Source organism: Megachile rotundata, chromosome 15 (genome assembly GCF_050947335.1).
Source record: "Megachile rotundata isolate GNS110a chromosome 15, iyMegRotu1, whole genome shotgun sequence".
Lineage (NCBI taxonomy): Eukaryota > Metazoa > Arthropoda > Insecta > Hymenoptera > Megachilidae > Megachile > Megachile rotundata.
In genome coordinates, this window is record NC_134997.1 from 13,704,877 (window position 1) to 13,718,651 (window position 13,775).

At 43.9% G+C, this 13,775-nt stretch overlaps 2 protein-coding genes across 7 annotated transcripts in view; both read right to left on the reverse strand.

Annotated features, from left to right (window-relative positions):
- Window positions 1-2,847: 2,847 nt before the first annotated feature.
- On the reverse strand, window positions 2,848-8,441 carry LOC143265832 (uncharacterized). Its single transcript, XM_076540099.1, has one exon. It carries the CDS (start codon window positions 8,394-8,396, stop codon window positions 8,133-8,135), a length of 264 nt encoding a protein of 87 aa, XP_076396214.1. The 5' UTR covers window positions 8,397-8,441; the 3' UTR covers window positions 2,848-8,132.
- Window positions 8,442-8,563: 122 nt separating this feature from the next.
- Chi (LIM domain-binding protein 2 Chi) overlaps window positions 8,564-13,775 on the reverse strand; it is a 95,165-nt gene continuing 89,953 nt past the window's right edge. For 5 of the 6 annotated variants that reach the window (XM_076540083.1, XM_076540081.1, XM_076540082.1 and 2 more), the window contains 7 exons: window positions 12,216-12,318; window positions 11,718-11,890; window positions 11,229-11,432; window positions 10,203-10,335; window positions 9,164-9,288; window positions 8,847-9,089; window positions 8,564-8,753 (listed from right to left, as the gene is read on the reverse strand). In XM_076540083.1, coding sequence (XP_076396198.1) covers window positions 8,652-8,753; window positions 8,847-9,089; window positions 9,164-9,288; window positions 10,203-10,335; window positions 11,229-11,432; window positions 11,718-11,890; window positions 12,216-12,318 — 1,083 coding nt within the window. In that variant the 3' untranslated portion in view covers window positions 8,564-8,651. The remainder of the gene's footprint in view (window positions 8,754-8,846; window positions 9,090-9,163; window positions 9,289-10,202; window positions 10,336-11,228; window positions 11,433-11,717; window positions 11,891-12,215; window positions 12,319-13,775) is intronic. The other variant, XM_012285807.2, reaches the window with a different exon arrangement.

Consider the following 13,775-nt stretch of genomic DNA (forward strand, 5'->3'; position numbering starts at 1 on the left):
ATTTGCAGATGTTAGATTGGGAATAAAATTGGCATCGATAAGACTTTTTTTAAACGTACCGTGGACAAGTATCGATAGAGGAAAGGATAGAAATTGGTAGCAGCGAGTTGGCTGAATGCTGGCGCACGAACCAGAGCAATTCACTGTGGAGTCTTTATTAAGTCAACAACCTGCTCTAGAAATTCGTTGCATTTCGCGGGACGAAATTAAATTTCAGCGGACAATATTCAATAGGAGCGAGAGTGCCGGGGAGCATTAATTGACATGCTGCTCCTATTACGCCGAAAATATTCCTAATTACGTAAACAATGACTGTATACTTACCTGTAACGATCACTCTGCTTGATGCTGGCCAAAATGATTGAACGCTTATGATTTTCGAGACCTAAAACATATATTAATATCAACAATATAAAATATATAAAATTATTTTTGAAATGTAGATGAACGTGAAAGAATTTCGAGAATAATTGCAAAAAATTTTGGTATGTTTTAAAAGAAAAAATTGCTCCAGTTGCATATAATATTAGTTAAGAATTTTTATTAGGGTTAATAATTGAAGAACTAATAATTGAAGAGTACAAAGTGAAAGGGGGTAAATAAAAATTTGAAGTGAATCTAAAATAAGTAGAAGAATGTTTACCAAGATTTCAGAAAGGAGAATAATCGAGAGACCATTAATTTTGTCGTACGAGCACAAAATAAGAGATCACTGGATAATGGAATCTTTGATCGATGTGTTCGCGAGAGCTTCGCTGGTTAAATTGTCTGTAAAGCACGTGAACCTGCGGTGTTTTCGAGGAGAGTGTAGTCGACCGCGTGGTAGAACACCTGACACAGGATGGTACATTCATCCCCACTCTAATCCACCCTCGCCACCCTCGGCAACGCTAAATTTCGCCATTTTAATTCGTTAACTTCGCCAGGTTTCAACGAAGTATTCGCGAAAGAGTGCGAACAAACGAGACATTGGAAAATAAATGCTAGATATTTATCTTGGATCATGTTATATTCATAAGGTGAATATTTTCCTGTTTACTGGTGTAAATTTTCATCGTACTTATTTTGAAATAGTTGTCTGATGTTTATCTACGTTCATTTATTTGAGAGAGTTTATGCAAGTGCGCTTTTCGCAATTTATGTTCTTAATCAAAATTGTGCGAGGTATAGGATGGTTATTAGAGTGGTTATTGTTTGAATTATTGGATCTAAAATACTAGAATATTGTTAAAAATATTAATTCTGATAGGTGATGTTTCTTTTAGAACTATTCTGGAGCGCTTTTGAAGCGGCAATCTTAATTATTTGTTTAAAATTTGCATTTACGCGCTGGTGCGGTTCGAAACAGTACCACTAGCGCCATCTAGCGGTGAAAGGTGGAACTACGAGAATGGAAAATTGCGATTTTCTCAAAAACTAGCAATTTTTTCGAATTTCTGAGGCTACCAGGAGATTCTACGACCTCAAAAGAAAGGGATAAGTATCTTCAAACTGTTCTAAAATCGCTAATAAAAAAGTTGAAAAAATTGTCATTTTATGGACCTAAAAAAGTGTAGCCACCTAGCGGTGAAAGTTGGAACTACGAAAATATAAAATTGCGATTTTCTCAAAAACTAGCGATTTTTTCGAAATTCTGAGACTACCAGGAGATTCTACGACCTCAAAAGAAAGGGATAAGTATCTTCAAATTGTTCTAAAATCGCTAATAAAAAAGTTGAAAAAATTGTCATTTTATGGACCTAAAAAAGTGTAGCCACCTAGCGGTGAAAGTTGGAACTACAAAAATATAAAATTCCGATTTTCTTAAAAACTATCGATTTTTTCGATTTTCTGAGGCTGCCAGGCGATTCTACGACCTCTAAAGAAGGGGATAAAAGTCTTTTTATTGTTCTAAAGTCATTAATAAAGAAGTTGAAAAAATTAGCATTTTATGGACTAAAGTAATAGTACTGGTGGCGCCATCTAGCGGCGGGAATTTTTGGAAGTTGCGAATTTTGACCCCTCCGGAAGGTAGTTCGATTAGTTCCACCGTTCGCCGCTAGGTGGCTACACTTTTTTAGGTCCATAAAATGACAAATTTTTCAACTTTTTTATTAGCGATTTTAGAGCAATTTGAAGATACTTATCCCCTTCTTTTGAGGTCGTAGAATCTCCTGGCAGCCTCAGAAATTCGAAAAAATTGATAGTTTTTGAGAAAATCGAAATTTTATATTTTTGTAGTTCCAACTTTCACCGCTAGGTGGCTACACTTTTTTAGGTCCATAAAATGACAATTTTTTCAACTTTTTTATTAGCGATTTTAGAGCAAAATAAAGACACTTATACCCTTCCTTTGAGGTCATAGAATCGCCTGGCACCCTCAGAAATTCGAAAAAATTGCTAGTTTTCGAGAAAATCGCAATTTTCCATTTTTGTAGTTCCACCTTTCACCGCTAGATGGACGAGCATTTTTTGGTCCATAAATTTTGACCATCAGATAGTACTGACTACTTTTTTGAAATATATTAATGCAAAATAAATTTGGTAGTTAATTTACTTGCTTTTCTGTAATGTGGTACCTATTCTAAACACCATAAAAATTAAGTTGTTACAGCATTTCGATTTACAACTCAAATTTTAAGAGAACAGGGTAGTCAAACAGGCAATTCATTTAAGGCAGCTATAATTTTTGTTACTTTGCATAAATTGATTTTTTAAAAGCAAGCTTCATTTTAATTTAACGTTGATTCATATCGATAATCTCCAATTATTGGATTTAATGAGACTCGTTTTATTTCGTAGCGATAGATAAAAAGTGTTGATCGTTCAAATGAAACGCATATCAGACGTAGGATCCATGAGCAAAGATTCGAATATCATTTTTTTATTAACGTTTTGTCAGTTACAATTTTGATTACATACATATAATGTGGATTCATCTTTAAACACATGTCGCTATGATACAAATGACGAGGATAAAAATTTGGAGTGCGTAAAAATGTAATTAGATGACAATTTTTTTTTTGTTTTGTTTTCTTTTGCTTTGTTTCTTGAATTTCCTTTCTTTCTTTCATTCTTGTTACTCCCCCATTATTACTTCATTGGTCATGGCAATGGGCCAACTTTGAATGTATATTAATATAATATACCTAGCTGGCCCATCTCCACTTATAGGGTAAACTCGTAATTACTCCTTTCGATCGCATTTTTAAATCGTCCCTAATTCGCTAATATTTTTGTTTTGTGGTTTCTTCTCCCCCTTTTCTTTTATACACTAGAATCGGTGCACGTTCGTCGCCCAAGACTGGTCCAGTAATAGCGATTGACCGACGCGTTGATCAAGAATCTTAAATATCTTTCACACCGACCACACAGGCACGGATTAGTGCCAAATTCAGAGGACAGAATATTTACAGATGAACAAACGGCTTGACCAAGCATATTTCCGGTCTCTCGTGGACGTCACGCTTATGTACACGTTTTCTCGTCTCCCTCCTCTTTCGCCTCTTCGTTTTCGTCGTTCATCCCTCGAGTCTCGATTTTTCTCTCTAATTTATCCCAATAAAACTTACGCGATTTTACAGCAATTCTTTGTACCAAATTCTCGTTAACACCTTATCTACTGCTTCCCTATCCATCTATCTAGCTTCAAAATCGGTGACCCACTCTCCGGAACGTTTCGATTGCCAAGAAATTCTCAAGAAAAATATAGCAGCTCCTGTAAGTTTTTATTTTAAACAAATATTAACGATTTAAGTTAAGGTGTTAACTTTCTCTACCTTTCAGTAAATCAGGGTAAAATACCGAAGACGCCGATCTTCTTACAAATGGAAAATTTTGACGAAAGAAATATTATTTCTTGTTCGTGTACGCAATTCGGCTACTCAGTCCAAAAGGCCGCAAATAACACTTTCGAGTACGATACTTCTTGCTTATCCCTGAGCCAAAATCTACTTGGGACCTTTCTGACTCAGGACCGAAGTTTTTCTTTCCCTTTAGTTTCTTTATCGAATGAAATTCGCATCAATTGCTGTGGACGGAAAAGGAACGATCCTTCTTTCTGACAAATTTTTATTGAACGTGAACGAGAAAAAGAAATCTTTCTAAAGAAGAACAGCGTCTCATACATCGCAAAAATTGCCAGTGCAAATTTACTTATTAAAAATTCAAACGTAAACGAGGGATATAGGAACTCTCGAGAATTAAAGGAAAGATTAAAAGTGGCCACATGCAACTTTTCTCGATAGAAAGAGAGAGAGATCGATTGTCATCGAGAAATCAACGAGGAGCACAGATTCTACGAGCCACTTTCTACTTGTACGATCGATACTTTCACAGAGAGACGTTGTCACGAAATTTTAAAAACTAATTTGTATGATTTTTCCCCACCGACCGAATAAAAATGGCCACGTGGCGAGGCTCATTCGTTTTATCGTTGCCTTTGGAAAAAAAATATTACGTCCGAAATAGCTGTGCTCGGCCCCATCAAATAAAATTTTATTTTAGACCTCTTATTTCTGAATACACCTCGAATTGCGTAGTTTGAAATAATTAATATAGTTTGGAATGAGTCGCTCGTAAATGGGTAATTAGATCAATTAAATAATCGTAGAAATTCATCACCCAAGCACGAGCGATAAACTGTTAAAATGCAAACATCTTTTGACCCTCGTCACAATTTGGCTGCTTTGATTAAAACGCATCGTCAAGATTCGAGAAGGACCAATTGCTTAAGCGCTGAGACTACTTAAATCGGTTTAAAAACGTGTTCGAGAATATATTTCTAAGTAACAAAAACACCTTTTGCGATCGGAATTTTTCAATAATACAGAGGCGTCACTTTTCGTCGCTTAGAAATACATCCCCAAGTTTGTGGTACTTTTTGAACCGATCAAGGTGATCTAAACGATTAAATTTCGAGTAAGTTTGAAAGTCTTAAAACACCCTGTACATGTCACTGGCTAAGAACGGAAAGAAATTTGGAGAAGCTCGATCGATGCATTTTCTTCGGTTAATTTTGAGAAATTTGCGTCACGAGGCTGATCCGTTTGTTAAAATCCGGCTCCGTGTTGCGTGCGTTTCGTTAACAATTAAAAATTCATTATTTATCATTTTCTTCCTATTTTTTGCTTATCGTCCCCCGTTGCATCACCTTTCCCACCCTTTCGTTCCTTCTTCTGTCGTTTAAATTCAATTCGCATTATTAGGGTATAATAATTAATTAATTGATGAATTAATTAATTATAATAGTGTCATTATAATTCGTAATAATATACAACATTTGTCAATAGATCATTTATCCTAAAACCCACCGCATGCTCGTGTCGAAATAATCGTTTGCATCTATTCTCCTTCTCTCTCATACATACCACACGCGCGTACATACATTTTATCATAACACTCTTTCGCCGAGACACGCAGAGACATACTTTCTTCGATTCTTCTTCTTCCTCTTTTCTTTTACGAAACACCCTTTTCTCGTTTTCTTCGCACACTCTCACACGCCGTGGGACTGTACTGGCTTCACGCGTATCTTACCTATCTAATTCAATGATTTGTATTCGTAAGTGTTCGTGTATGTGTGTGTACAGATGCGTGGTATGCGCGTGCCTAGCTTTTCTCGCCTTTCCTCGGCCACGCTCTACCCCGTTTTCTTCGACGAGCTTCGAATTTCGTGTTTCTAGCGATCATTTCGTCTAAAATCGAGTACTAATCGAATCACAGCAACGGAAGAAAGCGGGACAGAGAGCGGCGAGTAGTCGAGGGTGAAAATTTCGGCGAGAAACGAGCGACTACGACCTCCTGCTCCTCGTCCTGGCTCACCATATTTTCCCGTGGAAACAGAAAGAAACAAAAAGAGAGAGAACAGCCCCTCCTAGCACTCGTTCTCCATTTTGATACTCGGATGCGTGTATGTTTGTGTATGACGAGTGTGTACGATGAACTTTTGTACATATTTTTTTTATTTATCCTTCGCCCGGACGAACGATGCCTGTGGTCGATGAAGAAAAAGACGGCCGTGTGAAGTGGAAGCAACCCCCCTTGGAAAGCGCAGAGTTTATGGACGTGATGAAACGCCGACGTTCGTGCCCTCTTCCCCCACGTCGCAACTGTCAATTAATTAATAAAATGGGTTTCCTCGTAGAGCGTTTCTATTCGCGTCTCGACGTATCGTTAATCGATTAAAAGAAGAGCGAATGGTCCGTGGTATCGTTAACCGTAGTCGGCGCATTAAAAGGTAGCGTTTCTGATTCTTCTAACGTCGTGCCTACGCGGTGACACCAGTCGGGAGAGAAAAAGCCTAATAAATACGCGTGTGATGTGATCTTACCAGTCGCGAATACAACTAAAAACATATTCCTCTCTTAAGTGTTCCTAATCTAACCGTGTTGCGTGAACAGGACGATCACGACGGATCTGTACATTGCGATTTTACGCGACGGAGAACAAGGCGAACAACAGAAGAGCTTGGACTTTGTTAGGTTCAAAGATAGCGTCAACGACGACGACGATTTCGTGATTGATCTAAAAACGTCGCTATTTTTTCGATCGTATCGTCGGTATATAATGCCCCGTTATGCTCGTGCACGAAAGCTTAAAACAGCGAAGGAAGAGAACACAACGAATCACGAAGATTAATACAAAAAAATAGGAACAAACAGTGTAAGCATACAGTGTGAGGAACATATATATCGTGTACAAACGTAACGCGCAAGGAACTTTATGCTAGAATGATTCACATTATGTCGTACGCAATCCTGCCGTATTTCATCTTACTTTCTTTTCTGGTTCTCGATACGCGTGCCGTGTTACGAACGAAGGTAGATGGTCGCGGGGTATTAAGTAACGATTGTCTCGCTGAACATTCGAAGCAAACGCGTCATCCACACCGATGAACATGCTATTTTCGACGGCGTATCCTCCTGAAGGATCGCGCAAACGATTGGACACGGTTACCGCGGCCGAAACGACGAAAATTACGAGGCTAAGAAAAAAGACGACGAAGCTGACTGCCTCGGACGACCAACGCGTCCAACGTCGATCCGAACGTTGGCTACTCGAACGGCGACGCACGAAATACTTTTAATCGCCTATTCTGTTTTCCACCTGTTGACGCGCGCGTAACGACGATAAAAGAAAGGACAAAACGTTCCGACGAGATTAAGATACACGGGGCAATCAGGGCCTGTGCGTTGGCGTTCGATCGGGCTCCGCGCTTGTTAGAATCTTTGAGCCTAACGGATGATCCGGTCTTCCTCTTACACACCCACATCCTCTCTCATCCTCCCGCTACACTCGACGTCATATCCTCGCACCACACTCTCCTATCTCGCATACGCTTGCACAATACGTACTTACGATATACCTCTTACAATATTTTTTTTTATATTCATTTATTCTATTAATTATATCAATACTGTTGACGGATAGAGATTCATTCACAGCTCGCACCAGAGCGAATGATCGTCTCTGCCGTGCGCGGCGTACCGTTTCATTTTTTCCAATTAACATTTACTTCCGTTTTATCTTGCTTCTCTTCTCTTCCTCTTCTCCTTCTTTTCCTTCTTCTTCTCCTTCTTCTTCTTCTTCTTCTGTGTCCCCTATCCCCCCTCCCCCCGAGAAAGCGTTTCACCGATACTTAATCTTCATGCTACGTTTTCTTTATATATCTTGTTTCTTTCGACGAAACGTCTTATCACACGCTAAACGCTTCGGCCCCTCGAGGCCGTCACGGTTGTCGTCACGGTGCGTCGTATTCGTCGATTCACCGCGAAGCGTACCGGCTCACCGTACAGCCTTCTCCGTCGCTTCCGGTATCTTGGTTCATCCTCCGAACTCGACGAACTCGAAAACACCGTGCACGCCTCCCCATATCGGTCCGCCCGAGAGGATATTCGCCCGTACCGGGATACGCCTCGAACGGACACGCGCGCGTCCCTCTTCGGCCTCGAACAGACCGGTCACAGCACGAAAAGGATCGTCGATGCAACAGCGTCTCGTTCCGCGACGCGAACGACGAGAAGCTAGAAACCGAAACGCGCACTTCTCTCTTTTGTACCGAGTCTTTCGCGTGTACCGCGCGCGTTCGCCGTCGATCCCGCGAAACGAAGACTCTCAGAAGACGCATCGTTCAGTGTCCGCTAGGAGGTGGTTCACTTGTGGCCACGCTGCGCGAGAAAGTATTCGATCTGCTGCAAACAGATCAGCTGCTGCATCAGGCTCTGCAACGGATCCTGGCCCTGGGACTGAGCTTGCTGCGCTTGCTGCAGCGGTTGCGGCAATGTTCCAACGGCGGGTTGAGCAACCGGCGGCAGCATCGCTCCAGGAGCCGATTGTTGCTCGGCCAACAATTGTCGCTGAAGCTGTTGAGCCTGGTAGTGAGCGACCGCGACCAACTCCGAGGATTCCATCCCCATGGAGGCTGCAGCGGCGGCCGCAGCCGCGGCGTGACCCAATTGCACGTGCTGTTCCGAACGATGATGGCTGGTTAGAGCGGCCGGATGACAGGCTGTCAACGGGTGTACGCCCGCGTGCGACAGTCTGCTGGCCGAACAACCGGACGAGGCCAGGTACGCGCCAGGGAGGTTAGGGTTCTCGCCCCGCTAGGGAGCCATGTTCTTGGGCCTGCGCCCCCGTCGCCCCCTGGTGGGGGGGCGCGGGGACTCCTGGCCTCACTGGCTCACCGCAGGACTCTTCTTGTCTTGTTGCTGTTGACTGGCATCCTGCGTCCCCTGTACACCCGTCGCTGCGCCGCCTTGTCCACCTTGTACTCCCTGGAACAGGTACGCGACGACGACGCTTCAGTATCGAGATCGGCCTGCGCGTATCCTGCTCGGACATTGATCAGACACTGGAACAGTAACTACCTGAGTACCGGGTCCTCCCTGTGGCGGGCCGGGACCGCGGTCTGGGGGCCAAGAGTTGCCCGGTGTCGGTTCCGAATGGAACTGGTGAGGATGAGGCGGTGGTCCACCCTGAGTGTCGTGACTGTGCGGGTCCAGGCTGTTCGCCGCGTCGTACTGCGTGTTCTCCAGCCTCGTTATTAACCGCTCGTCCTCGTCGCCGAAGTCGCCACCCATCAACGACGGCTCACCGACCACCATCACGTCCTGAACGGAAACGTCGTTAAATTAGTCGCACCGATCGGCACTTTTATCGTGTACGCGAGTTGTCGCAGACTCACCTGCGACGCCAGAGAAAAATTAGGACCCGGCGATCTCTTCTTGCTGGGTGCCGGTGGCGCGTTGTTTCCCGGCCCCGAGGTGCTACCCTTTCGCTTTCTTCGTTTACTAGCCGGCCTCTGGGATTCTGAAAGAACAGGTCCCGGATCAGGTTGTTAGATCGTACAGGAGGACGCTAGCCATGTAGCAGCGCGCTAAGAAACTTCAGACCGCTACCCAGCTTTGGACCTTTATTCGCGTCAAAGGTCTCTGACACACAGAAGCATGCATGCATCGGTGGACGGACAGACGGACAGATGTCTCGCGTCTGCGTCGTCTTTTTCTCCAACGAAAGCTACTCAAAAGAAGTCAGCACTCACGTCGAAGTGTGTCTTTACAGAGAAACACGCATTGCATCGAAACGATCCGATATATACTCGCTTACGCTCTCGGTTCCATGATTTCGTCGACCTTGAAGAGGGCAGGGTGCACAGGATAATCGAGGGGAATCGTGGCTAAAGAGGAACAGGAAACGCGGTGCACGCATACGCATGATAAAAATGCTCGATAAGTGTTCGAGAAGAGGCGCTTTACGCGTCGAAGACGCACGCAACGCGAGCAAACGGATCGAGGAAACATCGGAAACCACTCTGTTATCTACCGGCAACCATCGACCGTGAGACTCGAAGCTGCTCGATTCCGCGGAAACAGAAGCTTTTCTTCCACGCAGAAACGATTCAAGGTTAAGTTATTCGGCCAATCGTGGTAACGGACGTATGGTCGGTTCCATGTTTCTACGACGCCTGTTCGACTGCAACCTCGTGCTCGAACAAAGCGTTCTAATTAAAAATTGCAATTTACTGGCTGTTGAGGTAGTTAGAAAACACGAAGAGGAATGGAAGTTGTGGTCTTGGAAATCAACTGGACCCGAGATTCATAACGCGACAAATTCGACGACGAGTTTCCGTCGTTTCGCGATCGAGAAACGAATCCTGCGGTAGACTGGTCGGCCGTTTGGCTCCACTGGCTGGTGCTTCTCATGTAAAGCAACTGTTCGTCTACCTCTCTTACCCGGCGGGGCAACCATCCTCTGCCATTTCTGGAACAAGGTCGTCTTCAAGCAATCCCGTGGTGACAACGCGTAAGCCTTGTGCCTCGACATTAGCTCCTGCATTGGTTCCAAGATCACGCATAACTGCAAAACAAAAGCGAAACGAGCAAAATTACTAATCGTCCGAGTCGGTTGATACGAAAAACGAGAAGGCGAGTCGACATATTTTATCGGAACAGAATCGTGACAAAACGATATTCATCCAAAGGTAAACGAAAATAGTCGGCGGAGAAACGAAATAAATGCGAGAGCGTTATTTAATCCGACGCGACTTCGACAGGGAACTTATGCGAGCTATTAATATGAAAATTATCGTATACATCGTGTATAGCACGGTTGAAAATAAACTTCCTAAAATATATTTGCACGGTGCGTAGCGCACACGCGAGTACTGCGAGCAAATTAAATTTGGTTTATGTTTGCCGTGATAAAACTGAAATCCATTTTACATTATTATCGTGAGCGCGTAATTTCCTGTCTGCCTTTATATCATAATGACGACAATTAAAATAATCGATAACACTCGCCGATCGGACGATGCGCTTCAAATTTATTTCAAATCGCGAATTAATTGGACGAAAAGAAACTTCGTTCATAGACTGTTTCTAAATTCCTCGACAACCGGACGTAGGTGTATTTTCTCTGACAGCTTTCGATCAACGACACAACAATCGTTTCAGCGAGCAGAGAGCAACGATACGCGCGAGTGAAAGCGCTTCCGAGCGTGCAAAGAAGGTGGATCGTAACCCGGATATACTCGCTCGTACTTTCGCGAGACGATCTCTTCTTGGCCCATTTTTAGCCCTTTGCAAATTTGCATTTCTTCTCGAATTTCGCGTATTTCGACGTCGTCGTACCATCACCGCGTAATTACTCCGTTCCACGTTCGAGTATCGCGTTTTCCTTAGAACGCGGGAACTCGTAAAGACAACAACAAAGTTGACACTGTCGCCAGGGAGGAGTCAAGTTATACGTACCCTAAGGTAATTCAGGGTAGAATTGGTGATGCCCTGCCTGGTAATGTTTTTGCTAAGCTGCTCGAGCATCGTCGGGTCCTGTTGCATACCGACAACGGACCTAGGCACGAGCTCCTTGTGCGTTCTCACAGACATATGCCACGACTTTATCCTCATAAGGTCGTCAAACGTGAATTCCAATATTAATCTACCCTCCGTGCATACCTGTGGAACAAACACGGGGTTAAACAACGTATCCACAATAAACTCGTCTCTCCTAACTCACGAGATTAACTCGAGGATTTTAATTCAGATTTAAGGTTTGCTCGATTAAACAGAGAATATCGTTGACAGCTGAGAAGTCGGATAGAAGAATTACTTTGACGTTCTGCACCGGATTACCATGCGGTTAATCACGAAATGGTGTCCTTATGTTCGAGAAACAGCGGATTAAATCTTCTCAGTCCTCAACAGAATTCGTCGCTAATTGAACGATCGAAAAACAAGTACCTTCGTGAACATTGGCTTTCCGTGATGCGTGACCATTACGCAGTGATCACAGTCAAGGGTTATGGTGGTATTATGAAATGACTCCTTGGGGTGCTTCAAATTGTAGTAAAGTTCCGTCACTCCGCCCTCGAATATCGAACGGAAGTACCTAGGTATTAACGTCCTACCTATCGCTGCAAGAACAAACAAACAATTCGTTAAAATCGACGAATTAACCCTTATGTGGGTTTCGTACACGCAAGTTGAATCTGTCCGGCTGAAAATTACTCTAGAGAAGTTTATCGATTAAAGAATCAAACGACGAATAAAAGTTATAATTCGAAGTCCTCGTGAACTTGAATTTTAGAACGCCGAGGGTTTTATTCGGGAATTAAACATTTCTTAAGCTTTTTCTTTAATTTCTGGTAAGTATCACGACGCGAGAAAGAAAGTAGAACGCGAGGTATTTCAGCGGAAAATTCCGTGAAAAGCTGTTGGAACTCGGCGGCTGACACTTACTGTATCTCTTGGGACCATCTTCCAAGCAAAACGTGAGGGTTAAGGTTGCGTCGTCCTCGAAGAATTCCGTCGCGAATGCGTCCCACCAGAGATTGTCGCTCTCCTGTAACAAAAAATCAAACGGGAACTTTGTAGCATCCAACATTTCCGGGCAAACGATACGCCATCGACTCGAGTTCGATAACATCGTTATTGACTAAGGTAAGCAGAACTCGACTCGCGTTACGCGACTTCCGTCGCAATTTTTCCATCCAAGTCCGCCAAGACAAAATTTGTTATCGTTCGCGCGCCAACCTCGGGCGTGAATTATACGCGACGAAAAGCCATGATCGACAGCTATCGAGAACGTGAAAGCGTCAGAAACAACGTTATGACGGGGCCCGTACAACTATGTCCCTTGAACATATTCGTGTTACTCTACATATATATTGACGCGTTCGTCGCGGCATGAATATTTATAGCGCCGATACGGAACGCTTGAAATTTTTACGTCGTAACCTCGTGAAAAATCGACCGACTATGGACACGCAGTCGGTGTTTCGTTTTTCAACTATTACGCTTCGCGCGAATAAGACTACGCAAACACGTGGGCTGTCCAGATAGTCGATTAAAGAAACAGGGATCGCAGTTTTATAGACTTCGTATCGAACGCGACTATGTACACTCGTGGACTTTGTCGAGAGGAAACTTCAAGGAAAAAGTATGCCACGCGCTATCCTGGTTAAGTTTAGAATCTCTAGTTCCGAGATTAATAATTATTACCGATAGCGAAACAGAAAAGGTTGGATGTCGTGACAGATTGGCGAGGACATTTGTCGCGGCATTAAATGTCGCGATTTATCGTCGGGCAGAAACGTAGCCTAAGGGTTGCGGGCGAAGAAAAGACGTCGGAGGCCACGCGCGGGAAAATAATAATAAGAGCGAAGGGAGAGGTTAGCGTGGGTGAAGCTGGATGCATAATTGAATGAAAGCGCAGCGAACAAGCGCGGCCAAGAGCCAAGGGGTAGTTCCTGCGACTGAGAGGGGGCGAAATGCTATAATTTCAAGCCAGACAGTCATGCGTTATTCAGCGACGACCATAGACCGCCTCTGTCTTCGCCTGGTCCTCTTCGTCCTTTGCTCGCGACCCTCTTCCGCGTCTCCTTTTCATCCCGTACTTTCGCGTCTTCGAAGCCGTCCAGTAATTATCCCGGATTCTCGGTAATCGGTCTCGAAACTCGCGACAAACTCCGATCGGTTTTATAGAGAGACAGAAGCGCGTGGCCAGCAAAGATTTATTTCGGCCGCGTAAGCCGCGCCGTGCCAAATCAAGCAAACTGTTGCCACTCTCGCGCAAATTGATATTTCTGGCAAGCGTACAGCTCCGAGGTGGAAGCCGGCAAAGGGGAAGAAACACCGGGAGTCGATCGGGATCGAGAAATAGACGAGGATCGAACGCGGGAGGAAGGAACCGGCTGAGCACGGAAGACGAATGCCAAACGTTAAGTAATATCTCGAGCACGCTTCGCGAGAAGTTTCAACGAGATGAACGCTGATCGCGAGCGGAGAGAGTATACAGTC

Bases quoted from the DNA above. Each gene is read 5' to 3' on its own strand.
- LOC143265832 (XM_076540099.1), bottom strand. From the start codon at position 8,396: ATGGGGATGGAATCCTCGGAGTTGGTCGCGGTCGCTCACTACCAGGCT.